Source organism: Dromaius novaehollandiae, chromosome 16, assembly GCF_036370855.1.
Source record: "Dromaius novaehollandiae isolate bDroNov1 chromosome 16, bDroNov1.hap1, whole genome shotgun sequence".
Lineage (NCBI taxonomy): Eukaryota > Metazoa > Chordata > Aves > Casuariiformes > Dromaiidae > Dromaius > Dromaius novaehollandiae.
In genome coordinates, this window is record NC_088113.1 from 19841891 (window position 1) to 19857088 (window position 15198).

The 15198-nt window shown below is 45.6% G+C and overlaps 1 protein-coding gene across 1 annotated transcript; it reads left to right on the forward strand.

Annotated features, from left to right (window-relative positions):
* The first annotated feature begins 1049 nt into the window (after positions 1–1049).
* LKAAEAR1 (LKAAEAR motif containing 1) lies at positions 1050–14397 on the forward strand. Its single transcript, XM_026092813.2, has 4 exons — positions 1050–1153; positions 8257–8598; positions 11537–11659; positions 13742–14397. The coding sequence occupies exons 2-4, from the start codon at positions 8287–8289 to the stop codon at positions 13802–13804; spliced, it is 498 nt and encodes a 165-aa protein (XP_025948598.1). The 5' UTR covers positions 1050–1153; positions 8257–8286; the 3' UTR covers positions 13805–14397.
* The last annotated feature ends 801 nt before the right edge of the window (positions 14398–15198 follow it).

Genomic DNA, 15198 nt, shown 5'->3' on the forward strand with positions numbered 1-15198 from the left:
GAACTGCATTTTATGCCTAAATGTGCTTCTTTAATGAGGGCAATTTTACATCTGTTCAGGTAAAACAGGCTGTTGTAGATTTGCTTTCTTCCGTGGTTTTATTATACCCAGTTGGCTGATGATGCCCAGCCAAAAGAAATGAAAGATGCTGGGAAATAAAAATGGAGTTCCTGAAATTATTTGTCTTCATAATAAAAAAACAACAGGCACATGAAGCAGTGCGCTTCAGTACTTGTTTACTGAGATTTCACCGTATGCCTTTTCCGATTATAAAAAAGCACTTAACTAACATGAAAAAATTAATTCTCCTCCTAGACAAGCCATTTGCTTGCAACTACAACATGGAAAGGAAAAACGAGCCAGCTGTGCACTGCCCAAAAGGGCACAAAGGCTGCCGGAGAGGGACGCCCTTGGCGTGTCAGTAAATGCATCCCACGGCCGGAGGTACCGAGGAGAATCAAAAATATAAAACACACCAAGGCCTACAAGTGGGAACAGCCAACAGAAAGCTCTCTAAAAAACTCCAGTTTGCAGTAAATTTAAATCGTAGCAAGTGACTCGTGTTTCTACTGGCAAAGAGAGGACATAGAGAAGGCACTACATGAGAAAAATTCAAACAAGCCCTTCTGTGAAAATAATGCTAATTATGAATTATTACTGCAGCAAAGTGTCCAGAAAGCCGCAAGGGCCCCGTTCTGCCGGGGAGGCCCAGCCAGGCAAGCACAGGCCTTGGCAGCACGAGGAGGGCGATGACGCAGCCTTTAGCACCTGACGCACCAGTGCAGCACCCTGGCCAAAACCCCACGCTATCATCACAGGATTGTGAAGAGGGCCAGGTGAGAACATGGACCAAGCAGTGCCGCCGAGGGCCACGGGGCACAGCGCCGACCTGCCCCCACCCGCCATCCCCCCGGCACCCGCCGCCATTTCCCCCCCGCCCCGCGCCCGCCGCCATTTCCCCAGCACCCCCTAGCAACCGCCCCTTAGCAACGCTAAGCCCCGCCCCCGCCGCGCAGGCCACGCCCCCCGCCGCTCGGCCTCGCCCCCAGTGGCGGGGCCGCCGTCACGTGGCCGGCGTTGCCTAGCAGCGCCGTGGCCATGGCAACGCCGGCACACCGGCGGCGGGGCGCGGGCCGCGCCGGGCAGGAGGCCGGTAAGAGCGGTGGCCGGGGGGGGCCCGCACCCTCCCCGGGCTCGGCGGGGCCGGGAAGCAGCAGAGGGGCAGAAGCCACGGTGAGGGGCGCACGAGCCGCCCGACACAGCCCGTTGCCACCGCAAGGCCTTCGGGCCCGCCGGCACAGCCCCTGCAGCAGCGACGGGGGCGTCCGGGGAGGGGAGAGAAAACCCTGACAGAAGCCAACCGCCGCGGGGCTCCCCGGCTGCTCCCCCCGGGCCCACACGCCCGTGGAGGCCGGCCAGGGAGGCGCGAGCAGCGCCTCGACCTCACAGGAAACCCCAAATCTGCGCGTGGGGAAGGCAGGGCGCGGGGAGCCGCAGCCCGCGCCCCCCCGGGCACCGCAAATCAGAGCGCGACCGGCTGCCCGCCCTAACGCCCCGGCCGCCGTCAGGCTACCACTGCCTTCCCCGGCCAAAGTGTCTGCGCCTGTGGCCACACGAGCTTCCTTTTCACCGCTTTTTAAGTAAACTTACAGGCTCCATAATGGCAGGGAACAGCCTGATCTCCTGTGCAGTTTCGCTGTGGTCCCTCAGCCCAGTGCTTGCAGCAGGGAGAGATTCCCAGGTGGCTCCTGTGCCAGGGATGGCTTCTCCTGGGAAACCAGACTTGGGGCTGCCAGCATTCAAAAGGTTATTCCCCAAGGGTTGTTCCACAATCTATGATGTCCCTCAAGGCCTCCCTTTAAAGGAAAGAAAAAATTCAGGCCAACCTCCATGGTGTTTATAGAAAATGTGACTTACAGTGTTTGAATCTGGATGCCTGGTGTTAGGGGAATGCTGTTCTCAGGCAAAGCCAGCATCATCTCAATCACCAGTGGGCTTGCAAGGTTGCCCATGGTCAGTTCCAACAGCGTGCACAGTCACAAAGTGTCCTAGAGAGCTGTGCTGGATTTTTGAGAATTGTAGGTTATACAGATGTTTATCATGTTCCATTTAGCAACTGCTTAATCTAAAGGTTTCTTGAGTTAGAAACAGCTTTTTGCTGTCCAGAGAACCATATCACAGAAATTGGATTTCTGGAGCTATCTTCTCATACTCTATTCCCTTTGTATTACTAGTAATTATGTAATGTTAAAAGAATTCCTAAGCAGAAGATGTAGGAAGATGTGATCTGTTCCCAAAACCTACCATTCTAAGTTACAGAAACAACTGAGTGACAGGTGGCAAAAAACAGACTGGGGAGAAAAGAGAGGGCTCTAATTCTATCAGTTTAATGAGTTCTTTCCTTATCAGCTTCAACCCTTGTCCAGATCTGCTAAACAGCTTTTCTTAGAGATAGAGTGACTATGAATTAGCATGTAGCAGCTTCTTTTGTTACACTGCCAGCCAGATTTTCAACAGTTCAACCTCTAAAGCACCAGGATATTTGCAAAGCCTGGCCACTAAAGCAAGCACACAGATGGCAACTGAGCACATCTGAGAAATCAAGACTTATGGCCAAATTCTGAGGCCTCAGGGCCTTCACTGACCCATGCAATATTCAGGGCCTCCCAGGGTTCCTCTAGCAAGTTTTCACCTTAAAATATCCCCAGGTGTGGAAACTCAGCTGTGGTACCCAAACCAGCCGAGCTCCTCCCTTGGAAGACTGTGTTTGGATCGTAGTCGCATGGACGTACCTGCGGTGAAGAGGCAGCGATCCGGCCTGGGAGGTGTATGCCATGATTCTTGGCACTGCAGTACATTTCATGGCCCTGGGAAATGGGTTAAGATATTTTGGAGAAAAATCATCCTTTCCTTCATTTTTAGCCTGAGAGTGCAGTGCACTGAAACGATTCTTGCTCTCCCCTCTTCTGCCCAGTCCTGTCAGTAACAGGAATGGATCCAAGTTAGGAAAGATGTCTGTGGGAATCATCTCAGCCACAGATCTTCCTGCTCCAGCAGTGTTCAATAACTCTTAGAGTGACATAGAATGAGAATCTCACTTGTCTCATTGCTACCATCAGGAAAACCAATGTTGTTTTTATCTCGGACCACATGAATACCGGAGCTGACCTCCTCTTAAGAAACTGGTTCAGCTCTAAACCTCACCATGCAACCATTTATAGAACTTTAACCCACACTAAAGCCACTTCCAACAGCTAAGAGAAACCTTGAAACTAAAAAGCCAAACTGCAGGTGGTCCTTGTTTGTTGGGCAAGGATACTTTTTTCCTCAGCAGATGTGAAATTGAGTTGTATCTTATAAATTGCCCAAAGGCCTTAACAAATTTAGAAGGTAACAGTATTTATTCTGATCTGTGTTGCCCATACTATTTTCTTAGTGGTGCAAAAGCTCTTTACCCCTCAGTTAAGATACTTCTTGCTTCACTACAGAAGTCTGGAAATGAGGCCACATTTAGCATGGAAAACAAAGGAATACAGCACACTTCATGTGCATAAGGACAGTTAGGACAGGTATCACTGAAGCAAGGGACTTTTTGAGCCACACAGTTGAGTGGTTTTTTTCCTCTCCCCTTCTGAGACTCAGATGACATCCCTCTGGTGCATAGGTGACACTTGGCAGGAAAATACATTCAAGTTTTGTAACAGGAGTTGACAGCATCTATGCACTATTGCATTTGGAGATTTAAGACACATGAGCAGACAGCTAGATCTGCACCAGCTTTGATTAAATTAAGTACTGTGGATTCAGTCTCCTGAATTTCTTTTTGTTGGGAATAAATAGCATAGAGGTAAATGCCTGCTTTTTGTTACAGGCCCACAATGGTATCCCTAATGTAATATTTTAATGAACCATTTATGAATGAGCCTTACAAATGACTAGTTTACTCTGAATTTGGATTTAAGAGCACTGACAAATTTAAGACTTTTCAGGTTTGTGGAGCTACTGGCCTGAACAGTAACTGCTTAAAAGCTATGTAGATTAGCTGAGCATAACCTGAGCCGCATTTCCTAAAGAGCAGAAGAACCATGGGCATAGAATCCCTGCAGAAACACACAGGCACCTTCACTGAAAGGATGCTTAAAATGCATATACAAGTGTATACACAAAATGTGTATGTGCATCTGTATGCACTGTGTGCAGTTATTTTTATATGTATTCAAAACTGTTGCAAGTGACTAGCTAGAACTGAAACTGTTTGCATTTGCAGTTACAGTAGATACACACGCTATCATAGTAATCACGCAAAGATGTGCACATGCAGCCTTCTTAGAAACCACCTCATGCCATTTCTGTTCAGGCAGAGAGGTGTTGTACTGGTGCCTTTGAACCTGTATACCACATCAAGAGTTAAAGGAAAACAACACGCCAAGGACCTCAATAAACATGGATTATCTTGTTTACTGTAACCACTTAAAAATGACAGAGGCAGTCTTGAGTTCTGCAGAAGTCAAGTACTTTGCCCTATTTCTATAATAAGGCCTTCTCATGTGTTGCCTGCTTCCCACATGATGTGTAGTGAGTCAAACAGGACTCAGTAGGTGGGGCCTTCACCATACTGCTCTGTAAGACTTCAAAAGTTTCAGTTCCTGAACAGGTTTTGTAAGAACACCACCCTGAAGCAATAGATTATGAGACAGTTGAGCTGGGTTTAGTCATGAGCCACAAAGGCTTCAAAAAAGAGTTACCTGAATAGTTTATCATAGTGTGCACTGCTCTTCTGGCATCAAAAGCTAGGGAAAGCAGAAGCAGTCATGTTATATTAAACACTAAAGTGACACATGCTTAGATATGTCTGACATCCCATTTGCAGAGTCCAGTGTCATCCTTAAAACCACTTCCTCTTTCTCATCAGTAGCATCCTGTGTGATTTCCTGCGCCGTTTTGTAAGAACAGTACGAATGAAAGGATTCCTCATTTATAGAAAGCCATTTTCTTTCTTTAGCAGCTTTTGTTTCAAATCTTAGAAAACCCTTTTAAACCTTTCTAGCATGTTTCTCTCTTGTGGAGCTGAAATTATTTCTTCCTACAGTCAAAATCCTTTTCCTGTGTCCTCCCCCCCATACAGTTATGGTCAATGCGCATGGAAACAACTACTCCTGTTAAAATATACATTTTCTGAGATACAGCATAGCAAAATTGTTATTGATGCACAAGAGCTAATTTTTAACTTAAATCACTTGGTGATCTTGAGAACTACAAACATCTTGGGCTTTATTTCATAAAGAAATTAATTTCCTTCCCATCCCCACCCGAAATCCACTGTGAAGAGCAAATGTGTTCAGAGCAATTTGCATGCACCGTTGCTACTATTGTTAGGATATCACTCCCTCCCCCAGGCACAGAAAGCTGCTTACTCAATGCTTAAGGCCAAACTTTAATACTACTTTGACAGATCCTAAATTGAGGTTAGTTGGCATCTTTTGGCAGCTCCTGAAACTGAGCTTTGGCAGAAATTTAAACCTCCTTTACACTCAATTAGATTCTTTTAGTCTCACTTAAACTGCCACCCACCTTCTACTGTGTGTTATAAGCCCTCTAAACACCCTAAACTTTCTTCTTTTGTATTAATATGTAAATTAAATCAATTTACCTTCCTGCTAGTCATTTTCATCTGGGTACAAATTAATCTAAGGAGAATCCAGCTGAGTCAAAGAGACTGCTTACACGCCGCCATATCCCTCTGCTCTGAGCATTTTTTTTCCTTGTCTTGTTGGCTTGTCTGCTTAGAGTCAAACCAATTTACTTGATGTCTTTTGTTATTAAGATCATCATCAATGAAATAAACCCAAGGATCTGTGTAGCGGAGTGAAATCCTTAGGCTTGTTAGCACTGCGGGGACCCAACATTTGCTGCTCCTGACCAACAGCATTTCCTGCGGTAAGAATAGTTGCTGGTTACCACAGGCTGCCACATTCTGGTGCACAATTTCCAGCTTCTGAGAACTAAACCAGCGTACCTCAGCGCTGCCCTTCGTGTGAAACTTGACAGGTTTGGTTCACACGGCTTGGTGAAAAAGATGATCTTAGCTCTTATCGTTTGTCCCTAGATTCACAATCATTCCTCCCCAGGTCTTTCCACTCCTGGAGGCACCTCACCACATTCCAGCCATATCTGTGTTTGATCCACCTTCAGTAGAGTTTTCACCTGCAGACATTAACTGACTTGCGCTAATTCTGAATTCAGCTAGGTCAGACTGAGGGCTGAAACCAGGAGCTAGTCTTCAGGTTTTATTATAGAAGGTTAGTATGACTCCAAGGAATCAGTTTCAATAGCAATGAGCTAAATTCAACAATAGTTTCTGTTTTATGCAGACTGTTTTCAGAAGTTGTTGACCTGACCCAGCCTGTCCAGGCTTCTCAATTGCAATGGCATCCTAAATGCGAGACCCTCTTGTTTGTGTGGCAGTTTTTGTTTGAGTGCTGTGGCTTCCCAAAAACCAGCATTCTGGCCCCGAGCTCCCCAGCTGCCGTACTGCTACAGCTACATGGCAGCAACAGCAAGAACACCCCACAGTCCAGCTTTAATACAGGTGATGTGTGCCATCTTTGCTGAACTAATTACCCTCTGTGGCCTCAGTAAAGTGAGGCTTGTGCTACTTGTGACCTTCCCAGGCCTCATGTAAGATTAGCTGGTTAACATATGTGGCATTTTCAAATACATATAATGCTTCCTGAACAACATTACCAGAGTATTTGATGTCCCATGTCTTGTACCTTCTTCCTTGCTTTTAGCCAGAAGTAATCAGCACATGCAATACCATATCTAGCATCTTTGTGTGCTTTTTATACTTGGCAAGGTCACGGCAGCCTTTTGCGGCTTTGACTCATGCCATCAGCTCACACTGCAGCCGAGATGGCCACAAGTGACCTCAGCGTCTGGACCGCGATTGAACTGGAGTTCCAGGAACGCTCCCTGGCCCGGCTCCCCAGCTGATGTGAACTGCTGTTGCTCCATCGCTTCCATGGAGCTGCACTGACTTACAGTCACCTAGTATCTGGCCACCTCGTCCCTTCTTTAGAAGAAACTTTGTTCTAGGTCACAGATTGTCTTTGAACTGAGGAGTGCAATGAATCTCTTAAAATACACTTAACCTGACATGGCCCAAACCACTAAAACAGAACACAAGTGATGACAGATTTTCCCTGTAATTCCCAGATGCTAACAGTCTTCCTGTTTTACTGTCCAGATAAAAATTATTCCTTGTTCGGTTGCATTTGTTACAACCGTTCTCCTTCCATAGAAGGATTTTTTTTCAGAACTTGAAAATGTCATTCTGTAATCAACTAAATGGGACTTTGAATTTCATGAAGTGGCAGGGACTGAGTACACTGTGTCTATAATGCCCCATCTGTCTTCCATGAAGTTGTACAGAGTACAGCCAGAAGGCCTTGGGGATGATCTAAAAATGTTATACTCAAGTGAAAAACTGAACTAAAAATAGTAATTACTGGAAAACAAAGGGGACAACCTGACTCCACAATTGGCACTCTCAGTATGGCAGCAGTGATACGCAGTTGTCTGCATATTTCTAAACTACGCTTGAGAACAGCTTCCAGGAGTTTCTAAGTAGAGATGCATGCACAGCTTTGACAGATGGTTTCTCCTTACAGGACAGAGGCCTCCTTGGACTATCCAGACCCCATCCCAAATATAGACCAGGCTGTTCAACATTGCACAGCTCAGTTACCTGCCAAAGATTTCAAGTAGACCAGGCAAGCAGAAGAGTTGAACAGAACAGTGAAGGTCTAAATAATCCTGATTAAAGAGAGACATGGATAAAATAAGCCTGGGTCGTTGTGAGAGTGATTCCATATGCTGTGGTAGTACTTAGAAATCCCAGGGTAGGTCAAGGTCCTGCGTTATTAGCCAGTGCAGAGATGTCCTGCAGTCAAGGTGAAGAAAATAGGCATATTTTGAGAAATGAGAGTTGAACTTGCTGCAGTTAAATAACAGCTCAGCACCAAAGCCACAGACAAGTTGCTTATCTCCTGAGCCAGAAGGCAACACACTCACTAGCCTTACAGAAGAACCTACTGACACCATAAGTACTCCTGTGAGATATTCTCTTCTAGCCATTCCCTTGGCCAGATGGAGCCTTTATCTTTTTTCTGTGTAAAGTATAGCAGGTAACTCTAAGGAAGCCCTATCCTCATACATAACTATAGTTGTCCTGTCTTCTTTTTTCCCCTCCTTTAGATTGGTTTGCAGTTCACCACTGAAATAAAGATGACTTCCAACCAGAGAAGTTCACACAAGGAGAAGATTATTCCCCAGACCAAAAGTGTTCCTCCATTTAACCCAGACAGAATGTCAGACCGAGAGAAGGCAAGGTATCTGGCATTCACTGAGCCCACTGATGAGAAAACGAAAGCCATGCTGGCCTCCCACATCTTCATGATGGATAATAGTTACTTCAGCAAAGCCAAGCCTAGCATAGACACAGAGCAAAAGAAAGAGGCCAGGGTCTTCGGGCTGCTCAGAGCTGCAGAAGCCCGCAATCGCCTCCGAAACCTGAGACTCCGCTATCAGGACCTGAGGGTAAGTTAATCACTGGAGGATTTCTAAGCAGGGATCAGGCTGTAGCATTGTGTGAGGCCAGGCTAAGGAATGCAGTTTATCAAACTTGTTCATCCTATCCTGAAATGCCACTTTTCACATGTCCTTAGTACAGTCAGAACCAACAACCAGAAATAAAAAGTACATTTCTTTTTCTCCCCGTGTTCAAGTTTCTCCTCATCTTTTCATGGGGGGTACCCTCTAATCTGTCCTATGAAATGGCATTAAACTGAACGAAAGCATTTCAAGTCATTTGCATCTGAAACCTCTCTTGCCTTACATTAGAGAAGATATGAAATTTGGAATGGAAGTTTGGACCACAATTCTGTGGTCATTAATATCAGATTTGAGCACTACTAGATCATTTAGGAGGACAAATTCAATCCAGATCAGGCCTAGGCACACAATTACATTTCTGTTGAATTAGACAGAGTACATAATATGGAGTTTATGCTGGCTTTATGCCAGCAGCAGGAAGACAGACAATATCTAATCTGGCATAAAGCCTACCAATACAAAGTTAGTGTCATAACTTTTGAACAGGATCAGTGCTTTGGGTTTTGTGGTCTAAAATTTTGTATCTAGGAGCCCGAAGGCTAAGTTTCCTGTATCATCAACTTATGGCTGTTGAACGCTTTTCAGTGTCCAAAGTGGCTGGGTCTCCATAAAATTTTCTCTTACTATGCCTCTTCACATGAGCCCCTTGTCCCATTCTTGTAGTCCCTTATAGTGCAGTAATATGTAACATATGTATTTAGGATCCATCTCTAAAGACAGTCTTTCACCATTCTTCCTGAGGATCTGCAGAACTGTATGTGCATGTAATTGTGTGTAAATTTTATAATACAAATATCCCAGTTTGTTCAGCTGGGACCCATGGATGCATGTTAGCTGTCATTTGTGCAGTCAGCATGATGCTGCACATGCAGCCATGGGAACTGTCAGCACCCATCTTTCAACCCATCTTTCTAATGGTCATTAGTGGCATCTGATTTCTGAAAAGACCTTATGCATTTCCCCATAATACTGAAATTGGGTTGGAAAAGACTATGCCTGCTTTCATTCACTGAAGGTGGGTTTTCTAAGAAAAATCACTGGAGTACCAGGCTGCCATTCACTGAGGAACTTAGAAAAGTCTAAGCTGTGAGCTGTTTTACCTGCTGACACTTTTCATCCAGTCAGTTTTATCAGAGTAATCCCTCCAATCTGCAGCTACAAGCTGGCATTTGTGTGTATTCTTTGGGAGAAAACCCATTCTGGAAGAGCTGCTTATTTTAGAACCTCCAGCCTCAAGGAAGGTATTTTTCCCTAATCCCAAACTAAATGATATCATACTTGGCTATTGCTGTAACCATGGTACTGGAGTTATTTATGACTCTGAAATTAACGCTATAGTTAGCAACACTGGAACAGGGTTTCTTCTATGCTACTGTCCAACTGCCTCCCTCCCCCAGCCCGAGGCTACTCTGGAAAGCAAGACAGAGTGTCTCCAGAGGGTCTTTAATTTGCAGTAAACAATGTCAGCCTTTGCCGATTTCCAAAACTTGGCAACACACAAGTGGATATGCACAAAGATGCATCTTCTAAACAAAACAAAGCACTTGGCTGTGTTTTTATTGATCTTGTTTTGTTAGGACATGTATTTGTTTGTGTTTATTTTAGTTCTTAAAACAAATGTTAGTTTCCGTGAAAAGACCTGGAACTCCAGTGCACAGAGCCAGGACTGGCAGCAGCTGGGAGAGCTTGATTAAATATACTCATCAACTCTAACCTCGGGGAACCACCATGAGGGCAAAGAGGAGAGGTCAGTTTTTGTGCCTGGGACACTCTGCAATAGTCACCTCATAGAAATTAATAGCCTGTGTGTACAGGACATCGGGGAACCAAACCAACATTATTGCAGCTTGATCTCTCTGCAAGTATTCCAGAGAAGGATGGGAAGGCTCCAGTACAGAAGAAACAAAACCACACAATGCTGAATCCTTCCTCAAAGATCAGACAGTTCCCTGCTCCCACAGCACAGCTCACAGCCACATCTTGATTCAGACACTAGCCTGGGGCCTGGGCACCTCTGTGCTCCTGGGAGGCACTCGCACCAGCACCAGCAGCTTCTGCATTCCTTACACAGCAGCTGACTATTTTAGTCAGGGAATGAAGAGATTCATAAAATAAGTGCAATAAAGAATACTTCCAATAGAAAAAAGGGTGAAACAAGAAAACAGGAGAGAGGAGAGCCAGGCAGAGATGTGGAATAGGGTGAAGAAGTGATGGGATACTGTGCTGGGATGCAAGGGTACAGCTGCAGCTTATCTGCTGATCCATGATGAAGGGCAGTTTGAGTTTAGAGGTCACATGTAACAGGGGAGGCCAGCCTATCTCCATCCTCAAAGCCCACTTTTGGATAGCAGTTAGACTGGCTGATGCAGCGTATCATTTTTCATTACCCATGCCACCGCCATGCTTTCATTTGATGTAAGACTCCAGTTTGGTATCAATTCTGCTGCCCGGATTAACCTTTTAATGCCTTTCATTGAATGCCAGTTGGCACAGCAGTCCAATTCTGCACACCCCAAGAATAATGAGTCAAATCCCTATACCATGTTTTAGGGCTCTCCAGATACTCTGGCTTTGGGCCCAATCCTATTTTCAACTGAAGCTGATGGAAGAAACTCTGAGGAGCTTCACTCAGAGGTAGATAAGGCGCTCTGGGAAAATGTAATGAGGGAAAATGCTGCGTTTATTTGGGGTTCAAATTGTATTGTTTTATAGCCTAAACTTCTAATTCGCAGAGCTACAATTCTCCCCTTGCCTTCATGGGATTTATACAGGATTCATTTGACCTGTTTTTGCCATGTCTGACATGATGCCACCTTCATTTTTTGCCATTCTGTTTTTTTAATTTTCCTCCTTTTGACCACAGGCAAAGGAAATAAACCATCTGATATCCTGCCAGCAATCTGTCTTAGGCGCTTTGAGACTGGAGACGTTTCTTGCACCCCAAAAGAGCATTAAAAAACTAGCTGATAACTTGGACAGGGTTCAGGTATGTTTGTGCACGTACCAGCAGTTAAACTGATTTCTTCCACTATCTTATCTGTCCATTTCTGGTTTTGAAGGGGAGGAAGCTTGGCAGGGTTACTCTTGGAATGCACTCAGTAAACCACAGCCAGGAGAACTGAAGAGCATAAATAACCATAGGTATAGCAACTGGGAGCCTGACATCTGGCTTCTATTCCTAGTTTTACCCATGACTCACTTGGTGACCTTGGAAAGCCATTCCACCTCTCCCTGCTTCAGTTCTCACAGGCAAACCACCCATCCCTCAGGTCATCCCAGGGAGATGGGCCAAGGTCCCCCCAGCTGGACATCTTTCAGGGGAAAGCCACCCCGGTCCTGCTCCCTCTGCCAGCCCCAAGCCCCCAGACCGTTTCGCCACAGAGGCCCTGGGCATTGCAGAGGAGGTGCCTCTCTGCCTGAGGGAGCTTGACTACTTAACTGGATAAATCTTGAAGCTTTCGGGGATCCTTCAAGGAAAAGCACTATAACAAGATGTTACTAATTATAGCGTGAACAGCATATAATGCATTCCTGCTCTGGACAGAACCCTGCTATCAGCCAACTTAATTATACATTATCTTTGCCCAATTCCCTCCTTATTAATTGTGGCACTGAGCAAAGCCAATTTGCTGCTCGCTCTCCATTTCTCCTTATTCAAGACCAGTTCCTTGACAGCGACAGCTCGGCTGTTACACTGGGCTGTGTCTGCTTCCCTGCCTGCGCTCCCCTCCCCCTCCACCAGCAGTTGTAAACACATCTCTGCTGTATTCCTGCCTGCCTGGAGCAGATTCCTGGGATGCTAATGCCAGATACAGCCGTGGCCTTGGGCAGGCAGTCCCATGGCTGGAGCAGGATGGATCCGTGTTACTGCACATGGGCCTGCAAACACCGTGGAACAGGCCACTAGGAAAGCAGACATCATTTTTCCAGGCAACAGTCCGAGGCACCAGCAATCCCAAACGGTGCTTTGCAGCCTCTCTGCAGCCGGAGGGGGGGTTTGCAGTGTGTGGGAGCACAGGCCCCCCCAGCCCTTGGCTCTCTCCACCCGCAGGCCCTCACCCTGGTGCACTGCAGTGAGGTTCAAAGGCTTGGCTTGAGCAGCGAGACAGGAAACCTGCAGTGAAAGCCACAGAGCCTACATACACTGCTAGCCCCTACATGCACGTCAGGGACCAGCAGCATGAAAGCATCCTGGATCAATCTAATTTCTGCATAAAAACAGGAAATTGCCCCTCCCTTGGCCAAAACAGAGGAAGAGCTGCGTGGCTTATATCTGTGTCACCAAGAAAAGTGTCAGGGGAAAGAGCAACCGACTCGTTTCATCTTATCCTGAAGCATGTCAGGGAAAAAAAAAAGATGCCTCAGGGTATTTGTTCTAGGGGTACTTTTAAATCCATCTCCAGCACAGCTCTAGGGAGAACAGCAGCTCTCTGCTCCAGGAGGGCCCAGGCCACAACGCATGGCCTCAAACCTCTAACTCCCATTTCCAGCAGACATGAACAGGAGTTTTGCCACAACCAGCAGGGCAGGGGGCCTCACCAAGACGCTCTGGCCTCCAGGCATTTCATATCTGGCCTCTGGTTTGAATTCAGCTTGGGCTAGTGGCAGCTGAACCTTAGCGCTATCTGACAGCTATGCAGCAACCAGGGGAAATGAATTCTCACACAGAGTCTGCCAGCTCTCCTCCCCTCCTCCCATCACAGCAGGGAAAGCCAAGACTGATCTAGGGTCAAGAAAGAAAAAATGCTTCTCCTTCAGAAACAGTGCCCCTGACACAGGACTGAGCATTTTAGGGTAAGGGGGAAGGTTCTTAATCGTAACTGTTTTACTTCTGTAATAAAAAAACTTCTTTAGAGCATGATATTGTCAAATAGCATCTCCCCTATGCTACATCATTACAAAGCAAGAAGAGGGGAAGGGAGGAAAAAAGAAATCAATATTTCTTTATTTCTCTGGACTACAGTGAATCACAGATTTAACTTGGGACAGAGCATCTGAGCCATTGTTCCCTTAGCGCACAGCACCTTGCTCTCCTTTCCTGTCACTTCACACTGCCTTTATTTTACAGAGGAGTCGCATAGAGGCAATACTAGAAGATGAAAAAGGTGAAATATTCATTAGAAGACCTTGAAACTTTGAGGAGCTCCATAGAGTAGTGCAAGACAGCAGATACATCAGCACTGGGGACCAGCAGTGACCAGCAGTTGCTTTAACTACAAGGCTATTGGTAAATAAAGCACTTGTTTCCAAACGTACAACAGCTTCAGGTACAGGCATTCAGTGCTCACAGTGTGGAAGAGCTAGAGGGATGGGCAGTGCAGGCACACAAGCTAGCCCAGGATCTGTCTCTTAGTATAAATCCTGTGACTTGGTTGTATTTGCTCTGGAATTGCATGCAGAGAAATCAGATAATCAAAGCTTCCCCATTTCAGTATCACCTGATCGATTAGAGATAAGAATTGTGTAGTGTTGAGCCAAAAACTGCATGCAGAAGTTGTTCTTTGCTTAGCATGAGTGAGAAACCTCAAAACCATGAACTGTTTTTCTTTACAATGAGTCCTGGACCTCGCTATGTCAAAACAAATAGCAAAATGATACTTGTTCATGCAGTCATAGCAATTGTTTTCTTTTCGTCTGCTGCCTTTGTGGTCAGGAGGTTACTCACATACATGTTCAGATGCGTCTACTTAGGAATCCAGCCTGCAAATAAAGAGCTGCAGCAGAGGAGTTGTGGTTTTGTTTTTACTGCTCAAGACTGAGATCCCGTGAGAAAAACAGTTTTCAGGAGTCTCATTTTCCGGTCAGATGGAGGAAATGAAAAGCAAAGATTCATTACATTTGCTATTCAGCTGTGTAGATTTTTAATGAAATGTGTCTACCAACTAATTTAAAGATGAGGAAGTAATTTTATTCTAATTCAAGTAGAATGAAAAACCAAGGCATATCATTCTCAGACTAGCCTAAGCAACCAAGAATATCTTTACCCTCCCATCTTGTGCCAAATATTTTCTTTTCATTATTGACACCTGACCATGACTTCAGACCTTCACCTCAAATATACCCTTCCTATCTCTAATCATCTACATCCCCTTCCTCCTCCAGGGAAAGAACAGACTTTCCACCAGTCCTCCTCAGTTCTCCCATATATCTGGAGGAGCCATTCCACCTCTCTGTGGACTCTTCCTTACAGAGACCAGGCCAAACTGTCCTCATTTTTACAGATACAAGATTTCCAGAGTGTCTTTCAGCTCCATGTTTTGAAAGTCAGAGAGAAGTTTTTGGGCTATTGCAAGAGACATAGATTGAAGTAAGTGAATTTGATTCAACTTTTTCCTGCATCCACCTTGTAGATTAGGAAGGGGCAGAGATGTCTAAGTCACCTCTGCCTGCTTTAATTTCATCAAGAAGAGCAAATAGAGAAGTCTGGCAACCTCAGTTCTGTCTTTATTGCCACCACTTCCAACTTCTTTCTGACTTATTGCATCATCTTACGCAAGGCACATAACATCTGTGCTTTGTTCAGCC

Bases quoted from the DNA above. Each gene is read 5' to 3' on its own strand.
- LKAAEAR1 (XM_026092813.2), top strand. From the start codon at position 8,287: ATGACTTCCAACCAGAGAAGTTCACACAAGGAGAAGATTATTCCCCAG. The intron at 8,599-11,536 runs GTAAGTTAATCA...TTTTGACCACAG, and splicing joins TCCGCTATCAGGACCTGAGG to GCAAAGGAAATAAACCATCT. The intron at 11,660-13,741 runs GTATGTTTGTGC...TTTATTTTACAG, and splicing joins ATAACTTGGACAGGGTTCAG to AGGAGTCGCATAGAGGCAAT.